This window comes from Ostrea edulis, chromosome 3 (assembly GCF_947568905.1).
Source record: "Ostrea edulis chromosome 3, xbOstEdul1.1, whole genome shotgun sequence".
Classification (NCBI taxonomy): domain Eukaryota; kingdom Metazoa; phylum Mollusca; class Bivalvia; order Ostreida; family Ostreidae; genus Ostrea; species Ostrea edulis.
Genome location: NC_079166.1, coordinates 37,168,925 through 37,186,374, shown reverse-complemented (window position 1 = coordinate 37,186,374; position 17,450 = coordinate 37,168,925). Strand labels below are relative to the sequence as shown.

The window sequence follows — 17,450 nt, the reverse complement described above, 5'->3', positions numbered from 1 at the left end:
GGAACCGCTGTTATTAGTAGATAGCACAAAGTTGGTAGACGTTATAAATACATACTTCAGTATTATCCAATACCTGAATACGAAATAAAAGGAGAAAATATAAATATACTACTGTATGCAAGGTGAAGATAACGAACAGTGATCAATCTCATAACTCCTACAAGCAATACAAAATAGATAGTTGGGCAAACACGGACCCCTGGACACACCAGAGGTGGGATCAGGTGCCTAGGAGGAGTAAGCATCCCCTGTTGACCGGTCACACCCTCCTTGAGCCCCATATCCTGATCAGATAAACGGAGTTATCCGCAGTCAAAATCAGTGTGCCAAGAACGGCTTAACAATCGGTATGTAACACGTCAGACAGCATTTGACCCAATGCGAGGTTGTATTGACGAACTAGATCGTTATAACGACCATAGAATTTGCGAAATGCTGACTTCAATCGAGACTGTTGAAATCCCTGTACCATCAACTTGTTTGTCAGTAGCTTACCTCGATTTAAAAACTGACTATACCCAGAACAAGCTCTTGCATATCGAATCAGTTGAGATATATAAACACCATATGCAGGTGATAATGGAATATTGCTACATAAATGTGGGAAGTTGACGATGGAGAAGCTGAAATCATCCCGTTTGTCATACAGTTGAGTTGTTAGTTTGCCGTTAATGTCTTACTTACTTACTTAGGCCTGTCGTTCCGTGAGGAACATAGGCCATCTACGACAGTCCTCCAACGAACACGATTCTGGGCTGCTTTTGTGGCGTCATGCCAGGTCATGTCCTGCGCTTTTAGTTCTACTTCTGAGTCACGCCTCCAGGTGTTTCTTGGACGTCCCCTCTTTCTCTTACCCTGTGGGTTCCAGGTCAGGGCCTGGCGTGTGGTGCTGGAAGGTGGCTTCCTTAGGGTGTGTCCAATCCAGCCCCACTTCCTACGTCTGATTTGTATGTCTATGGGTTCCTGCCCTGCACTCTTCCATAGTTCTTCATTTGTGATCTTTTCAGGTCATCGGATGTTGAAGATGCGCCTGAGACAGGTGTTGTAAAATGTCTGGATCTTCTGCAGGGTTGTTTTGGTCATTCTCCATGTCTCTGCTCCATACAGCAAGACGGACTTAACATTGGAGTTGAGGATCCGCAGTTTGGTAGTAATGCGTATGTTCTTTGAGGCCCATATGTTCTTTAGCATGGTAAACGCTGCTCGTGCCTTGCCGATTCTTGACTTGATGTCGCGGTCTGTGCCACCCTGTCTGTCCATCACACTCCCCAGGTAGATGAAAGACTCAACTTCTTTGATGGGCTCACCACCAACTGTGACTGGTAATTGGACAGTGGTGTTGATCTTCATCAATTCTGTTTTCTTCAAATTGATCTTGAGTCCCGTTCCTGCTGATGTTGTTACAAGGTGAGTTGTTTTGTCCTGCATCTGACTGTGTTTGTGTGAAAGGAGAGCCAGGTCATCGGCAAAGTCGAGATCGTCGAGTTGCGTCAGGAGTGTCCACTGTATACCATTATTCCTGCCTGATGTGGTAGTCCTCATGATCCAGTCAATAACCAAGAGGAAGAGGAATGGTGACAGCAAACAACCTTGTCGAACTCCTGTCTTGACCTCAAAACTCTCGGACATCTGGCCAGCATGGGTAACCCTGCATGTCATGCCTTGGTAGGTGTTACGGATCAGGGAGACGAGCTTCTCGGGTACTCCATAGTGTCTCGGTATCTTCCACAGTGTCTCACGGTCCACGCTGTCGAACGCTTTCTCGTAGTCGATGAAGTTGATATAGAGGGGTGACTTCCACTCCAGTGATTGTTCGATGATGATGCGCAGACTGGCTATCTGGTCAGCACATGATCTGTTGCGTCTAAAACCAGCCTGCTGGTCACGGAGCTTTGGGTCCACTGCCTCTTTCATCCTCTCGAGAAGGATCCTGTTGAGGACCTTGCCAGGCACTGACAGGAGCATAATTCCCCGGTAGTTACTGCAGTCCCTCAGATCTCCCTTCTTTGGCAGCTTAATGAGGATGCCTTCTTTCCATTCCTCTGGGACGTTCTCTTCCTCCTAGATCTTCTTGAAGAGGTTGTGCAAGATGTTAACAGCTGTCTCTGTATCAGCTTTGATGGCTTCCGCTGGTATCTCGTCAGGCCCTGCTGCTTTTCCATTCTTAAGTGTGGTAATTGCTCTCCTAATCTCTGTCTTTGTTGGCTTGTCGCAGTCGATAGGGAGGTCTGCATTGGCTGGTTGTATGTCTGGAGGCATATCTGGTGTTGGTCTATTTAATAGCTCTCCAAAGTGTTCTACCCATCTCTTCAATTGTTCTTCTGTTGTTGTGAGAGGGTTCCCGTTCTTGTCCTTCACTGGCTTGTCTGTCTGCTGGAACTTGTTGGAGAGCTTCTTTGTGACCATATACAGTTCTCTCAAGTTTCCCTGTCCCGCTGCTTCTTCAGCTTGTTTGGCCAGATTGTCTCTATGATCCCGTTTATCTTTCCTGATGCTTTTCTTGACTTCTTTATCTGTGGCTGTGTAGTCCTCTTGAGCTTTTGCCTTTGCTGCTCTTGTCCGGCTTGTGTTCAGTGCCGCTTTCTTTTCCTTCCTCGCCTCCAGTTTTCTCTTGGTATCAACAGATATCCACTCTTTGTGTTGTGCCTTTCTTCTGCCGAGAACTTCTTCACATGTGTTTCGCCACACTTTCTTGATGTGCTGCCACTGGGTCTCGATGTTGGTATCATTGTTTTCTAGCTGGTCTTGTAGCGGCTGGAATCTGTTGGACAGGCTGAGGTGGAATGCTGTCCTCACTTCCTTTGTTTTGAGGACACTCACGTTGTACTTTGTCCTGATGTTTGTCATGTTGTTAAACTTTTTGAGGCGTAGTCTTACTGCCGTCATCAGCAGATGGTGGTCTGATGAAACGTCTGCTCCTCTCATCACCCTGACATCTTTCCATGTTCTTCGAAATTTCTTCCTGATGCAAATATGGTCGATCTGATTTTCTGTAAAATGATCAGGGAATCTCCATGTGGCCTTGTGAATCCGTTTATGAGGGAAAATGCTTCCTCCTATTACGAGCTGGTTAAGGGAGCATAGGTCTGCAAATCTCTCGCCATTCTCGTTCATGTAGCCAAGTCCATGTGTGCCCATGACTTCATTGTAGCCAGTGCTATCAGCTCCGATCTTTGCATTGAAGTCACCCATAAGTATTGTCATATCTTTCTTCCCTGCTTTATCCAAGACTGCCTGTAGTTGCTGGTAAAAGGCGTCTTTCTTTTCGTCATCAGTGTCGTTGGTGGGGGCATAACACTGGATGATGTTCAATTTGATCTTGCTTTTCTTGGTGCTGAACTTAGCTGTTATTATCCGTGAGTTGACAGGTTCCCATCCGATAAGAGCGCGTTGTGCCTCCGGGGATAGCATCAGGCCTACACCTTCGGTGTGGGGGGCTCTCTCCGTGGTGTGTCCTGAATACAACAATGTTTCTCCGGTGGTCAGCCTCAACTGTCCTGTCTGTAGCCACCTCGTCTCACTCAGTCCTAGGAGACAAATGTTGTAGTGCTTCATCTCCTTTGCAACTTGTGCTGTTCTTCCTGCTTCATACATTGTTCTGATGTTCCAAGTAGCGAGTCTGATGGTTTTCCTGGGTGTCAGAAAGGGAGTCAGCCCTGCAGCTTCCTTTCGGCTTTCATTGCACAGCATCATAGTTCCTCTTGAAGTAGGCCCAATCTGGCCCAGGTTATGTTGATTTTGGTTTGTCGTTGATGCTTCTGTAACTTGACTTTTTTTATAGGTAGGGTTGTTGGCCCTGCGCAAACCTCTAATAACCTTGAGGAAAGGTGGTTTAATTTTGGAATTTCCTTCCTAGACTGCTTTCCATCCCTGGATATTGAGCACAGTCCGCCCATTGGTTTTTATATCAGTGATTTCCTTCACCTAGCCTTTCCCATAAGTGGGTATGGCCGCAAGGCAGCAGAGGTTTGGAATCAGAGTTTTCCTTCTCTTAGATGAGCTGTCCTCCCAGACTGATGAGCCCCATCTACCCAAAGCACTGGTTTTCAGGCGCCAGGTAACCCGCCTTCATCCCTTCTCCTATCAGTAGTAGCAGTTCCGCCGGGCTTGATGCAAACCACACGAGCAGGCTAGGAGCTGGACTTGGTTGTCAGAGGCTATTAGAGGCGCACGCCATGAGGAGCATTTTATAAACAATGGGAGCTTATCCCCATTACCACCCCTCGGCTATGACAACTTTTGGAACCGCCGTTAATGTCTACTTTCAATAAAATATCTAAGTATGAAGCAGAAGTGGACGACTCTGTGGTGTCCTTTATTTCGAGCTCACAGGGATATATCAAATCGACATATGAATGAAAGCTATCATTGTTAATAGACAAAACGTCATCGATATATCTAAAAGTCAAATTGAAGGTCACAGCGAGAGATTTTTTCTTCTCACGTAGAAGTTTTTGAATAAATTCTGCTTCATATGAATATAAAAACAGGTCAGCTAACAAAGGAGCACAATTCGTGCCCATGGGAATTCCAACAGACTGTTGGAAGACCTGATCACCAAAGACCACGAAGATATTGTCAATGAGGAACTCTAACATATTTTTTATTTCAACTTCAGAGTACTTGTGCGTGGAATCAGAGTGGTGTTTAACAAAGTAAGTTTTTGAATGACTGATCACTAGATATGAATATTTCCGTTTGCCGATTTTGTTGAAGAAGCAACTGTCTATGATGTCAAAAAGTCTAGTCTTTAATTTATCGTGAGGAATGGTCGTGTATAGTGTTGAAAAGTCATAGGTTTTAATGCTATTGATTTGGGAAAAATTCTGTGATTTCAAGTTTACTAAAAGTTCTTTAGAATTTTTTAGAATCCACATTTGATTAACACCACTTCTGGCATATGTAGTCGCACAGTAAGTTTGAAGTTTCTCCTTCACAGCTGTTAACATTTTCGTGAGGAGCAAAGATAGGGGCTTGGTAGAGCACTTACTGGATCCAGCAATGTATCTTTGTTTGTAAGGGTTTTTATGTAGTTTAGGAATCCAGTATAGGTACGGTAACTCATATTCATTCGACCCATTGACTGGAATATTAAATGTGTCTAAAACTGAAGCATGGTTTTGAAGAATTTCGTCTTTTGAAAGGGCAGTTGGAGTATAAGTATGATTACCAAAAGTGGAATTAATGCCAAGTTCGTTTAAAATACAGTTGTAATAATGAACCTTACAAACAAAGACAATGTTGTTACTAGCTTTGTCAGCTGGAACCAAAACATATTCCTCATGTAACCTATCTAATTCTTTTATCACTTCTGGTTTACTAAACACAGAAGAATAGATGGTACGTACTTTTGTTTTCATGTGTCTAATGCGGAATTTTAATATCCCTCTTATGCTTTTAACCCATTCTGACAATGTATCAAGTTCTTCTTTTTCATATTTAGCCCATCGTCTGGCATAATCTTCGACAGAACTCATAATAGAGATGAAGTTATGTCGCCAATTAAAAGACCGAGGTTCTCTGTATTTAGGACCTTTAAGAATAAGTGATTTGAGGTCCTCATTTTCAACTATATCAACATCACCAGTAATGACATGTCCAGCTGGACTGTAGTTGAAAGAAGATGAAGAACAAGAACATGTTGGTGGATTAAGTATAAGATGGTCTATATCTAAGCATTGCAAAGTTTGTTTATAATTAAAAAGTTTGGATGCAATAGTAGAAGTATAGCTGTAGGAAATACAGGGTGTAGACTTGAACTTGAAATAAGTTGGAATACACGACTGAACCCTTTTATGACGAAGAATGTTGCTTATGTTGACGGCATCTATTCCTTTGTTTGTAAATTTGAGCTTAAGGAACTGACGGCATGATTTGGAAGGAATATCATCCATGATCCGTGTTGGTTTATAGAGCCTGTGGTAGGCAACATCCATAATCATAGAGTTAAGTCTATATTCAGGTGTTGAAAAATCCAAGTATAGACTGTATGTGTCAAATTCAAATGTTCGTTATGGTCACCGAAATCATTGTTTTGTATCTAATGGTTCATAGAGATATGAATTTCTTAATGCATGTATATGAAGGTAGGATTGAATCTAAACCGTTTTGGTTATCTAATCGTGATTTTTGCATATTTTACTTGGATCTGTAGTCTATTTCATGAATAAATTTTGAAAATAGTATTGTATGTTAAGTTTATTAAAAAAAACGTTCGTTACTTGGGTCTAAAAGTAAATGTTTTATTCATTGATCAGTTTTTAAATATTTATCACATTTAAAGAGGTTCGCACCTGACATTTGGAGTAATTTCAATTTCATTTCATAACCTTTAATAAGATACTCAGTGTTCTCTCCGCTTGACTCACCGTTAGGTGACGCTATAAATAGCCATATCAAAAGCCTCGCTATCGAAATTAACTTGTTCTTTGTTTTGGCTCGCGAGTGACACTTTACGGAACACTGCACGTAGTGAATGCCACGTGTTTGGTTAGGTTTACTTCACTTTCTTAGACCTTTCTTGCTTTTAAGGGGAGTATTTCGGATGTTTTAAGTAGTCTAGATAGCTCTATGTCTTTTTCCAACTGGACAAGAGAGCTAATCAGTCGCTCGAGGTCTTGTTCGGCACCGAGTCGACGTGGGCGTGTGTCTAGGCGTGATGGTAGCCATCTTGATAACGGTGAAAGTAGTGGGCACACCGGAGCGCCAACTCAGAGTAGAGCACGTAAAAGGAGAGATTCTAATTCGAGTTCTTGCGGCAGTTCAGATTCTAGGTCTAGCGGTGATTCTAGAGCTTCCTCACGAATTCCCCGGAAGTCGGGTTCGAAATCCATAAAATCCGCAACAGGAAGTATTGAAAATGAAAGTAAAAATACACCTGTACGCAGTGTCTCGTCAGAAACTGTTGATGAAAGGTTTGACAAAAAAAAAAAAAAGACAAATCAGAGGTCAATTTGAGAGAATTTTGTCGTCCTTTTTTCACAAAGTGTTTAGCTTACCTGATCTGAAAGCTGAAGTGAGCTGAAAGCTGAAGTGAGCTTTTCTTATCGCCTGTTGTCCGTCTGTGTTTCAACTTTTTTTTTTTTTTTTTTTTTACATTTTCGACTTCTTCTCCAGAACCACTGGGCCAATTTCAACCAATCTTGGCCAAAAGCATCCTTATGTAAAGGGCTTTCAAGTTTGTTCAAATGAAAGGTCCTGTCACTTTGAAAGGGGAAATAATCACAAAAAGGCAAAAATAGGGTGGGGTCATTTAAAAATCTTCTCAAGAACCATTGGGCCAGAAAAGTTAAGATTTACATGAATGCTTTCTGAAATAGAGCAGATTTAAGTTTGTTAAAATCATGGCCCCAGGGAGTTGGATGGGGCCACAATAGGGGATCAAAGTTTTACCCACAAATATATAGAAAAAATCTTTAAAAATTGTCTTCTCAAGAACCACTGAGCCAGAAAAGCCAAGATTTACAAGAAAGCTCCCTGACATAATGCAAATTGAAGTCTGTTAAAATCATGGCCCACGGGGGTATGATGGGACCATAATAGGGGATCAAAGTTTTGCATACAAATATGTAGGGAAAATCTTTTAAAATCTTCTCAAAAACTACTGGACCAAGAAAGTGGAAATATACATGAAAGCTTCTTAACATAGTGCAGGTTGAAGTTTGTTAAAATTATGACCCCCGAGGATGGGATGAGGCCACAATAAGGGATCAAAGTTTTACATACAAATATATAGGGAAAATCATTAAAATTCTTCTGAAAAATCACTGGGCCAGAAAAGTTTACAAGCTTCTTAACACAGTCCAGATTCAAGTTTATTAAAATCATGGCACCCGGAAGTAGGTTAGGCCACAATAGGGATCAAAGTTTTACATGCGGATATGTAGGAAAAATTTAAAATATGAGCCAAGGTGATTCAGGTGAGCGATGTGGCCCATGGGCCTCTTGTTTAGTGATGAGACTCTTCAGACTAAGATTTTAGATAAATATCCCGTTCCTGATGCTGGGGACCTTTTCACAGTCAAGTCATAAGACGCCTTTATCAGCCCATTACTCGAGAAAAGAAACAGTTTGATGAAGGTGCTGATAAGGGTGCACAAAATATCCAATCAAGAGTGATGAAAGTCATGGGACCACTTTCCAAATTATGGAGTATTTTGGGAAGTATGCGTGCTGCTTCGAGTGTTTCACATGAAGTGGGTATTGTTGACGTCATTCATATGTTAGTCCAGTCAAAATAAATATGTTCAATGCAAGCTGTTACAGAAGTTGGATTCCAAAAAAGTGGTCAACATAAATACACATTCAAATGCAGGCGGAAACGAGATAACAAGGGCATCAAAGATATCCTAAGTTTTCTACAAGATAGACAGCCTTTTGCTTGCAATGGACCTCTGAGAAACATTGAAACTGGTCAAGTAGCCGACAAGTCAGTGAACGTAGAACATGCTGAAAATGTTGGTAAAGAGATACTGAACTCCATGAATAGCAGCAATATTTTAAGCTACACGTTCAGAAAACCAAACCAAGTGGTAACCTTCGATTCAAAAGTCGGTATCAAAAATGAAGGAGAAACATTAGGCGTAGATCCACGGCTTTTATTTCAACGCTTAATTGCTGCAGCAAGATCCAACACTGAGGATATCCCTGATCTATTCAAATATGAACTCAGTACCGTACCTTCCGAATTGTTTGAACCAACAGGTTTATTGAGGGAGGCAAATAAGGCTCAGCTTGCTGACTTTATTTGGAAAATGGGATCTTGTGGCGTTGCGGAGATCATTACACTCAACCGATCATATGCTCTAGATGGCGATTTGCTTTTGCAAAAGATTCCTTGGATAAAAGGAGAAACCTTTTCGATAGTTTGTGAAAAGTATGTCAAATATATCAAAGCAAAATATCTTTAGGCAGTAGTTGTGTTTGGTGGATATTCAGTGGAATCTTCCACGAAAGATTTGATTCACCTCAGGCGTTCAAAGGGAATTGTCGCTTCAAGAGTTGTATTTACAGAAGACATGCCGTTAAAACGCAGGAAGAAGCTCTTTCTTTCAAAAACAGAAACCAAACAACAGTTTATCCACATGTTAAGCGCTGAATTTCTTAAATGCGGAGTAGAAACTCGGCATGTGACTGCTGATGCCGATGTTCTTATACTTAACACAACTGTGGAATACTCGACCTCCCATGAAGTCGTATTGATAGGAGAAGACACTGACCTACTTGACCTCCATGCCAAATATGATAGAAAGAACATCTACTTGAAGTATTTCAAATCCGAACGCTCCAAAGAACCAACAAAATTCTGGGATATCCTAAAAACAAGAACAGTTTTAGGACAGCACCTGTGTAATCGTTTACTCGCCATCCATGTTTTGACGGGTTGCGACACAGCATCCATGTTGTACGGCATCGGCAAATGTTTTGCGCTAAAAAAAAACTACTTTCCAATGAACACATGTTAAACTAAACTAGTAATTTCCTTGATGAAAACTCCGAAAAAGAATATCTTCTATCAGCTGGAGAGAAGTTGCTTGCCTTTTTCTATGGTGATGTTGAATATGAAACACTTGATTTGCTTCGCTTCCGTCGCTTTGCACAAACCACAGGAGCAGCATCGGGTTGTGTTCAAATCCATGACCTTCCACCGACCTCTGACTCTGGGAAATTCCACATTATGCATACCTTGTTTCAGTCCCAAATTTGGATTGGCAAACAAGGAAAGTTTCTTCCAGAGGAGTGGGGGTGGCATTATGGTAATTGCAAACTTCAGCCTACTCGATCAATATTACCTCCAGAACCTGAACATTTGCTTAAGATTATCAAGTGTAATTGCAAACAAGAATGCGATTCAAAAAGATGCACTTGTAAGAAGCATGATCTGGGTAATAGTTCTGTAAAATCAACCAGAATTACAAGAAGAAATTTGACAGGCACGGGTACACTACCTCAAATTAAAGAGAGGGGAGGAACTCTTACTTACGCAGAAGAAGAATCAAACTCATTTTCTGTAACAAATCTCGAAAAATCGGAAGTGATAGCAGAAATTCTGAATTTAAATCTGCAGAGGGTGGATCAAGAAAATGTTATTCCTGTAGGGGGAATAATAAAGTATTTCATACACAATTGGCAAAAAATAACAGAAGATCTTGTTATACTAAACACAGTTCAATGGATTTCTTTAGATTGGATAATTTATCCAGTTCAAACGAAAACTCTTCATCCCCCAGATTTAAATTCAGAACAAGAAAACATTCTTCAAGATGAAATAGCAAATCTGGTACAAAAAATGCAGTTGTAAGAGTTGCTCACCGCCAAAATCAATTTGTCAGCAACATGTTTACTTTCCAAAAAAGACGGGAGGTTTCGACCCATTATAAATTCTATGGTCGTTATAACGATCTAGATCGTTAATACAACCTATCATTGGGTCAAATGCTGTCTGACGTGTTTCATACCGATTGTTAGGCCGTTCTTGGCACACTGATTTTGACTACGGATAACTCCGTTTACCTGATCAGGATATAGGGCTCACGGCGGGTGTGACCGGTCGAAAGGGGATGCTTACTCCTCCAAGAATATTTACCAAACTTTTGAAGCCAGTTGTAGGTCTTCTAAGAGGGTTAGCAGTAAAGCTCATAATCTACTTAGACGACATTCTTATTTTAGCCAGAAGAGAGACTGGTTCAAAGTCGAAATACAACCCTTTTTCTCTTACAGATGCTTGGTTTCATGGATAAACTGGACAAAATCCATGTTAGATGCAGTTCAAATTATTTCATTTCTAGGCTTCGAAATAAACTCCGTAAACATGCTCTTCAAATTACCAGAAGAAAAAGTGCAAAAATGAAAAGATGAATGCAAACAGGTTCTGAAAAAAAGAAGTATGTCTGTCAGAGAAATATAATATCTGATAGGGAAAATAATTTCAACAATGCAGGCTGTAATTCCAGCCAAATTACAATGTTTCTTTATGCAAATGACTCAGATCAAAGTTTTGCTAGAAAACAAACATTACGAAGCAATGATTCCCATTTAGGGAGAGGTGAAAACAGAATTAAGATGGTGGATAAATCAATTGGAGGTTTCAAACGAGAAATCAATAATCAGTTCAAACCCATCAATGATTCTTACATCAGATGCCTCCGATCTAGCACAGGGGTTTTTTGGTCCTCCGTAGAGCACTCTTATCACATAAATGCAAAGGAACTTTGGCAGCTTTTTTGGCACTCCATTCATTCGCAAAATCAAAAAGAAATATTCTAATTTTGATAAAAATAGACAATATAACAGTTGTAGCTCATATAAACAGAATGGGTGGGGGGAAATCCAAATTGTTAAATCAGCTGGTAAAGTAAATTTGGGATTGGTGACAAAGAAATCAAATTTCCTTAATAGCAGAATTTATACCAGGAACTCTAAACACAAGAGCGGACTGGGAATCGAGGAATCATCAGGATTCAGGGGATTGGATGTTAGACAAATCTGTTTTCAGTCAGATATCGGTAATGAGCCTTTTGGGGTGGTGCAAAGTAGACCTTTTGCCTCTCGTCTAAACCGTCAACTTCCTCAATATTTCAGTTGGAAAGCAGACCCGGGGGCAATAGGGATAAATGCATTTCTTCATTCTTGGAAAGAAATGAAGGCTTACATTCCCCCATTCAGTCAGATAAGCAAATGTCTATCAAAAATAAGAGAGGAACAGATAGAAACCGTGGTACTAATAGCACCAGTTTGGTAAGCTCAGCCTTGGTATCCTCTTATTCTAGAGATGTTAATTCACACTCCAGTCCTCTTCCACCATATCCGAATCTTTTAATATCTCCAACAGGTTTACTTCATCCTCTAACCACAAATAAATCCCAACATTTAGCTGCGTGGAAGATTTCGGGAAATCCACAGAAACAAATTCTGCCTCTTTACACTCCCAAGCATGGAGACCAGGAACTAGAGCAGCTTACAAGAAATATTAAATATTTTTATATAGAAAATACTTCGAATGCAATGTGTATCATGTATAATCCTCTTAAAATGTACGTTAAATAACTATATTCCATTTCCATTCTCAATGACCGTGTAGCGTTTGACAGCGTGACGAGAATTCCATCGTCATCGAAAGCAAGTTTTCTTAGACTTGCCTAGATGGTCGAACGGTCTAGCGCGTTGGTTACACGGATTTGGTTCCGCAGGTCGTGAGTTCAACCCCGGGTAGGGGCGGAAGTGGGTATCCAAATAAAGTGAAATTTTCTGTGCTTTATATATAATTGTATATATATATATATATATACATATATACATGTATAAGCATTATGTTGAGTTAAGGTGGCTCACTACATCTAGAAATAGTTTCTCAAATCAGTACGAATTGATTTAATTATAAAAGGTATGATGATATACAATAAGTGTATATGCCAAAAAGGCAAAAAATATACAATTTTGGATAAAAACATGATTTTCAAAAAAAAAAAAAAAAGAATATTTCAACACATATGAATAAAAGACTCGAGATCTGCGGTTCGCCAGACCATTGCTTAAACCACTGAGCAACGATGATAGACAAACAAAACGATCGATACAAATAATTTAACAAAACATTTAAATCACCATCTTGTGGCTTGGTGTCATACAGAGTATAGACTTTAGTATAGTGAGCTACCTTAAACTACTTTATGACTAAATTCAGTGATGACGCATGACAAACGATTTTGTAACACATGGTTAAGTACAAAAAACGTTAAATGTTCGTTACCCACCGTAACTAACATTTTAAGAAGGTTCAAGAAAAATTGTATTGCATTAAACATTGAAGGGGCATGAAAATTTTCAAATTTTATTTCTCCATTTTCATTGTTTACAATGCTTAACTAAAGTATTTCTAATGGTCAACAACAATTTTAATATCAGTCGTTGAGTTACAAATGAGATACAGCACTCGCCATTCTTTGTTATGTAAACAAGGCTTGTGTCATGTTTTTGTTAACATATAGATATATATATATAGATGGTTTAATAGAAAATAGTATGTTTAAAACAAACTGATATGTGCCAAACACTAGAAACTACTTAACTGTGTTCAGAATTAACTTGTAAATTGCAAAACAACAACCAAAAAAAAAAAAAAAAAAAACTGCTTTAAGTGAAAGTTTTACTAGTATATTTAACCTACATATATGAAAACAAAAACATGGCACAAGCCTTGTTAACAAAAAAGATTTGCAAGCACTGTATCTTCCATGTACCATGACAACTGACATTCAAATTTTTAAGCATCCCGTCAACCGGTCACACCCTCCGTGAGCCCTATATCTTGATCAGGTAAATGGAGTTATTCGGAGTATCAAATATATATCAACAGCTTTTGAAAAACAAAATTTTTGACTTTACATGAAATGCTTGCATAACGCTTGCAGATTTTGACTCTTAATTCGAATATATTACCTTTGTTTCAATCTATTATTCGACCATTATACAAAGAAAGATGTTTTACAACAGTGATTTACGTAAAAGTAGATTCTACGTACATCTTGCTTGACAATGAAAAAATAATCTGTGTATTAAACCGAAATAGTGCTGAGATGTAAATTTGGAGCGGAAAAAAAAAGTTTCAACCACTGGATGGGGTGTCCTTACACCAAACCAGGTTATACAAAAATAATCTGCATTCCTCAATTTGAATTTAATCATTCAGAGACTAGAATACAATAAGAATTAAATTATATATAATATACATGTATATAATTTAACACATTCTTGTTCAAAACGATGAAGTGCTGCTAGTAATTGTAATTAATTTTTTTGTGATAGTAATAATGGCTTATAATGCATGAGAAATGAGGACAGCTTTCTTCATAAATACACCACTTTCTTGAAATGATAAAAGTACTTGATTTTGCAAAAATAATTTGCTCATGAAGTGAAAGCTGCACGTTGATTGAAATCAGGAACTGCAGTTTTGGCGGGCCTGCTCATTGTTCTGTGATCAGCTGGATGGATTATCAACTTCAACTAATATGTCCCCCTTGGTTTTAATCTCTTATAGACCTCATACGTTAGTTTTGAATATGTCTTACCAAATTGTTTTACATTGTCATCGTCATAAATCATTGTCATTATAACCCTTAATACAATAAGAGTAAAACTAAGTGGTTTGATAATCAACTTAGAAATAGGAATTTGAATCTAATGTTTTCAAGCGTAGGGACCAAGCCAGTTTTCGGCCTGAACCCTGTGATACCATAAATATAGATATACAAATCTACATTTATGGTATCACAGAGTTCGGGCCCAAAACAGGCTTAGCCCCCGTGTTTTCAAGGAAATCCATGCTGAAAAATGATTCCATTCATGTGCAACGATAAGCTTAGATCTTTTCAATCCGCACCGAGTTAGTATCCACCCATTGCATTGTGACATCAAATGTTTTGACAGTAACAAATGAAGATCAGGAATGTTGTACATTTAATTTCTTGCCACTTAATCTTCGTACAATCTGATTAAAACCAGATCTTCAATCCGCTCCTCTATTGGCCATGTCGCTTCAACGCGACATGGCCAATAGAGGAGCGGATTGAAGATCTGGTTTTAATCAGATTGAATCTTTGCAGGTCGTCATTCCGGGACCAATTCTCATCAATGGACTGCAAATCTCTTTGATATGCACTAAAGGGACTTGACAATCAGATAAATAAACTTGTGAAAACTTGTGGAATCATTCGTTATTTTATATAAAATGCTTTACAGAACAATTCATATATATAAACAAAATCAATATAAATAGTTAACAAAGAATGTCCAGTTCAAAATGTCAAGGCTTACTTCATGTTTTTAACAAGTTTTATCATAAATAATTTCATACATAATCAACGTACATCACTGACCAAATTACTGATCCTGTTCTGATGTGAATTGATATAAATCCCTTATTACAATGCCAACAGCCACCGACTGGAGTATTAAAACCATGACTGATTTGTTGTGTTTCCCCATATATAGATCCCTGGGTCTATGTTTGGAAGATCGAGCTACAACAAATACTACGAACCAGAGCCTTATTACACCCTATTTATCATAAATATGACATGCTTATATATACAGGTAAACCTGGCCTGGGACCATAAATGAAGAATAAACCTTTAGGGGTTCCCATGATGCATAAATTATTTGAAATATTCAGTCATATTTGAAATTACAATTTCCCATGAATTAACAATTTCAGGTATGTTGAAAGGTTTATAATTACCGAATATGAATTTTCAACTGAAGTGATTTTCAGTTTACGGTCGCGTAGGCAGATATGACATACATTAAAGTTTCATATCATGAAATAGCTGGTACATTGTATATAAGCTCATTTTGGATATGTTTTACATCCTATATGACATACGACATTTTTTTTTTAAAAGTTTGTTTCAATGGAATACACAATCAAATTGCCCACTTTTGCTGTTCATCAGCTACATAGTGTTCTGAGTTTTTCCCCTTTGACTAGGTCACATGACTGGTATTTTTTTTTTTATCAAAGTGACGAAATGTTCCATGTCAAAATCATACAACACGTTCATCTCAAAAAGAAACCTTATTACAATAACACACAGGAATGAAATTAGAGAAAATGTTCCACAAAAGAGAACTGATTTCAACAGCTAGCTGCCTACTAATTAGGAAGGTCTATTCTGTCGTTACACTTCACATTTCGATTGTCTTTCAAATAGAAATTTCATAACCAAAATTGTTGAAGAGACCCATAAAAATGGAATTTTTTTGGACAATGGTGAGATTTTATGTATTACATATTTGTGTCTTTGTGTGGACAGGAACCAGTTTGTCCGAGAACTAGCTACAGGTCATGACCTGCTATCTGTCAAAAAGTTGTCTGTAGTTATCGATGAGAAGTCTGGCAAAGTTGTTGAGGTATCCCATACTGGACAGAGAGGCTTGTCCTTTCGGCCACAACAAATTTGGTCCAAACACAATGGCAAGGTTGGATGAATTCATTTTGTTCATGGCAGAATGGTCTACGACCTTGAAACAGAAAACATGACAATATAACCCAATTCTTTTCAAAATTTGGTATGAAGCATATAATAAATCTTCATGGTGTGACCATATTTATAAATACATATCTCTCTCCAAATGTGAATATGTAACATTGTTCCTATAGAAACATGAAATCACGACTCCAATGACAAAAAACAAAAATTTGACTCCATGTGCGAGGTGTTAATTGTTCGATGACCTACCTCAGTGAGGAGCTGTACGATGACTTTAAGGATCTGGTAGTTGTCCTCGGGTAACTCCTCATGCAGCATTCTTCTGACCTCCGCCACCTTCCTCTCATCCTCAACAGCTATCAATCACAAACATTCATCATAAACCATTAAATTCATCTGATCATATCCAGCTTTTCAGCATGGACAAGATAAATCATCATAAACTATTTCATACTACTATCCTCAAGGATCTGGCCTAAAGATCATAACTGAATAACAGACTTAAGTCAAAACTTTCCTGTCAGTAGATTTTCAAACTATCAGACTCCAAGCGTAATTTATAAAAATATTAATTCTAATGAAGTTAACAATTCACAGTAGATTAACATTGATTGAGAATATCAAAAGGTTTGAAATTGCATGATTTGAAATTTTCAACTGAGATAATTCTCAATTCATGGCTACAAAGCCAGTTGTAAAACTTAAAAATGTTTAAAAAGAATATTCAACAGGAACCCACCCTTAACTCCTGCATTTTCTATTACTGAAATTGTGAACCTTTTTTTTGGATTAAATCACATTTTCCCAGACGGTTTCTCATTTTAGGATATTTTATATCAAGGAATGGGAAATCTAATCATTCATTACTGTGAAGCCTAAGGACTGGCTGATAGAGGTCAAAGGTCAAAAGTGGTTCCTGAAGATCCCGAAGGAAGATTTTTAATGCCACTGCTGGAATGTGTTCGTCCCCCTCTGCGGCAAAATCAATAGTCTCACCTGAAAAACAGCACAAATTAACTAACCGCTACTGCAATGGAAGTTTCATGGTGATGAAAATATATTGCTGTTGTTTTTTCCCCTTATAATCATCAAATTTCATGATTTTGCCAGCAAAAAAAATAATGTAATTTCATTGATCAAATCACCAGCATCAAAACCTATGACTTTTCAACACTTTACACAACCATTCCTCACAATAAATTAAAGACTAAGCTTTACACCACCATTCCTCACAATAAATTAAAGACTAAGCTTTACACCACCATTCCTCACAATAAATTAAAGACTAAGCTTTACACAACCTCACAATAAATTAAAGACTAAGCTTTACACAACCATTCCTCACAATAAATTAAAGACTAAGCTTTACACAACCTCACAATAAATTAAAGACTAAGCTTTACACAACCATTCCTCACAATAAATTAAAGACTAAGCTTTACACAACCTCACAATAAATTA

General features: G+C 38.5%; 1 protein-coding gene across 8 annotated transcripts in view; it reads right to left on the bottom strand.

Moving 5' to 3' along the window:
* Positions 1–14,702: 14,702 nt before the first annotated feature.
* Positions 14,703–17,450, bottom strand: part of LOC125673231 (rho GTPase-activating protein 8-like) — a 35,689-nt gene continuing 32,941 nt past the window's right edge. For all 8 annotated transcript variants that reach the window (XM_048909694.2, XM_048909697.2, XM_048909698.2 and 5 more), the window contains 3 exons: positions 16,857–16,985; positions 16,239–16,345; positions 14,703–16,020 (listed from right to left, as the gene is read on the bottom strand). In XM_048909694.2, coding sequence (XP_048765651.1) covers positions 15,853–16,020; positions 16,239–16,345; positions 16,857–16,985 — 404 coding nt within the window. In that variant the 3' untranslated portion in view covers positions 14,703–15,852. The remainder of the gene's footprint in view (positions 16,021–16,238; positions 16,346–16,856; positions 16,986–17,450) is intronic.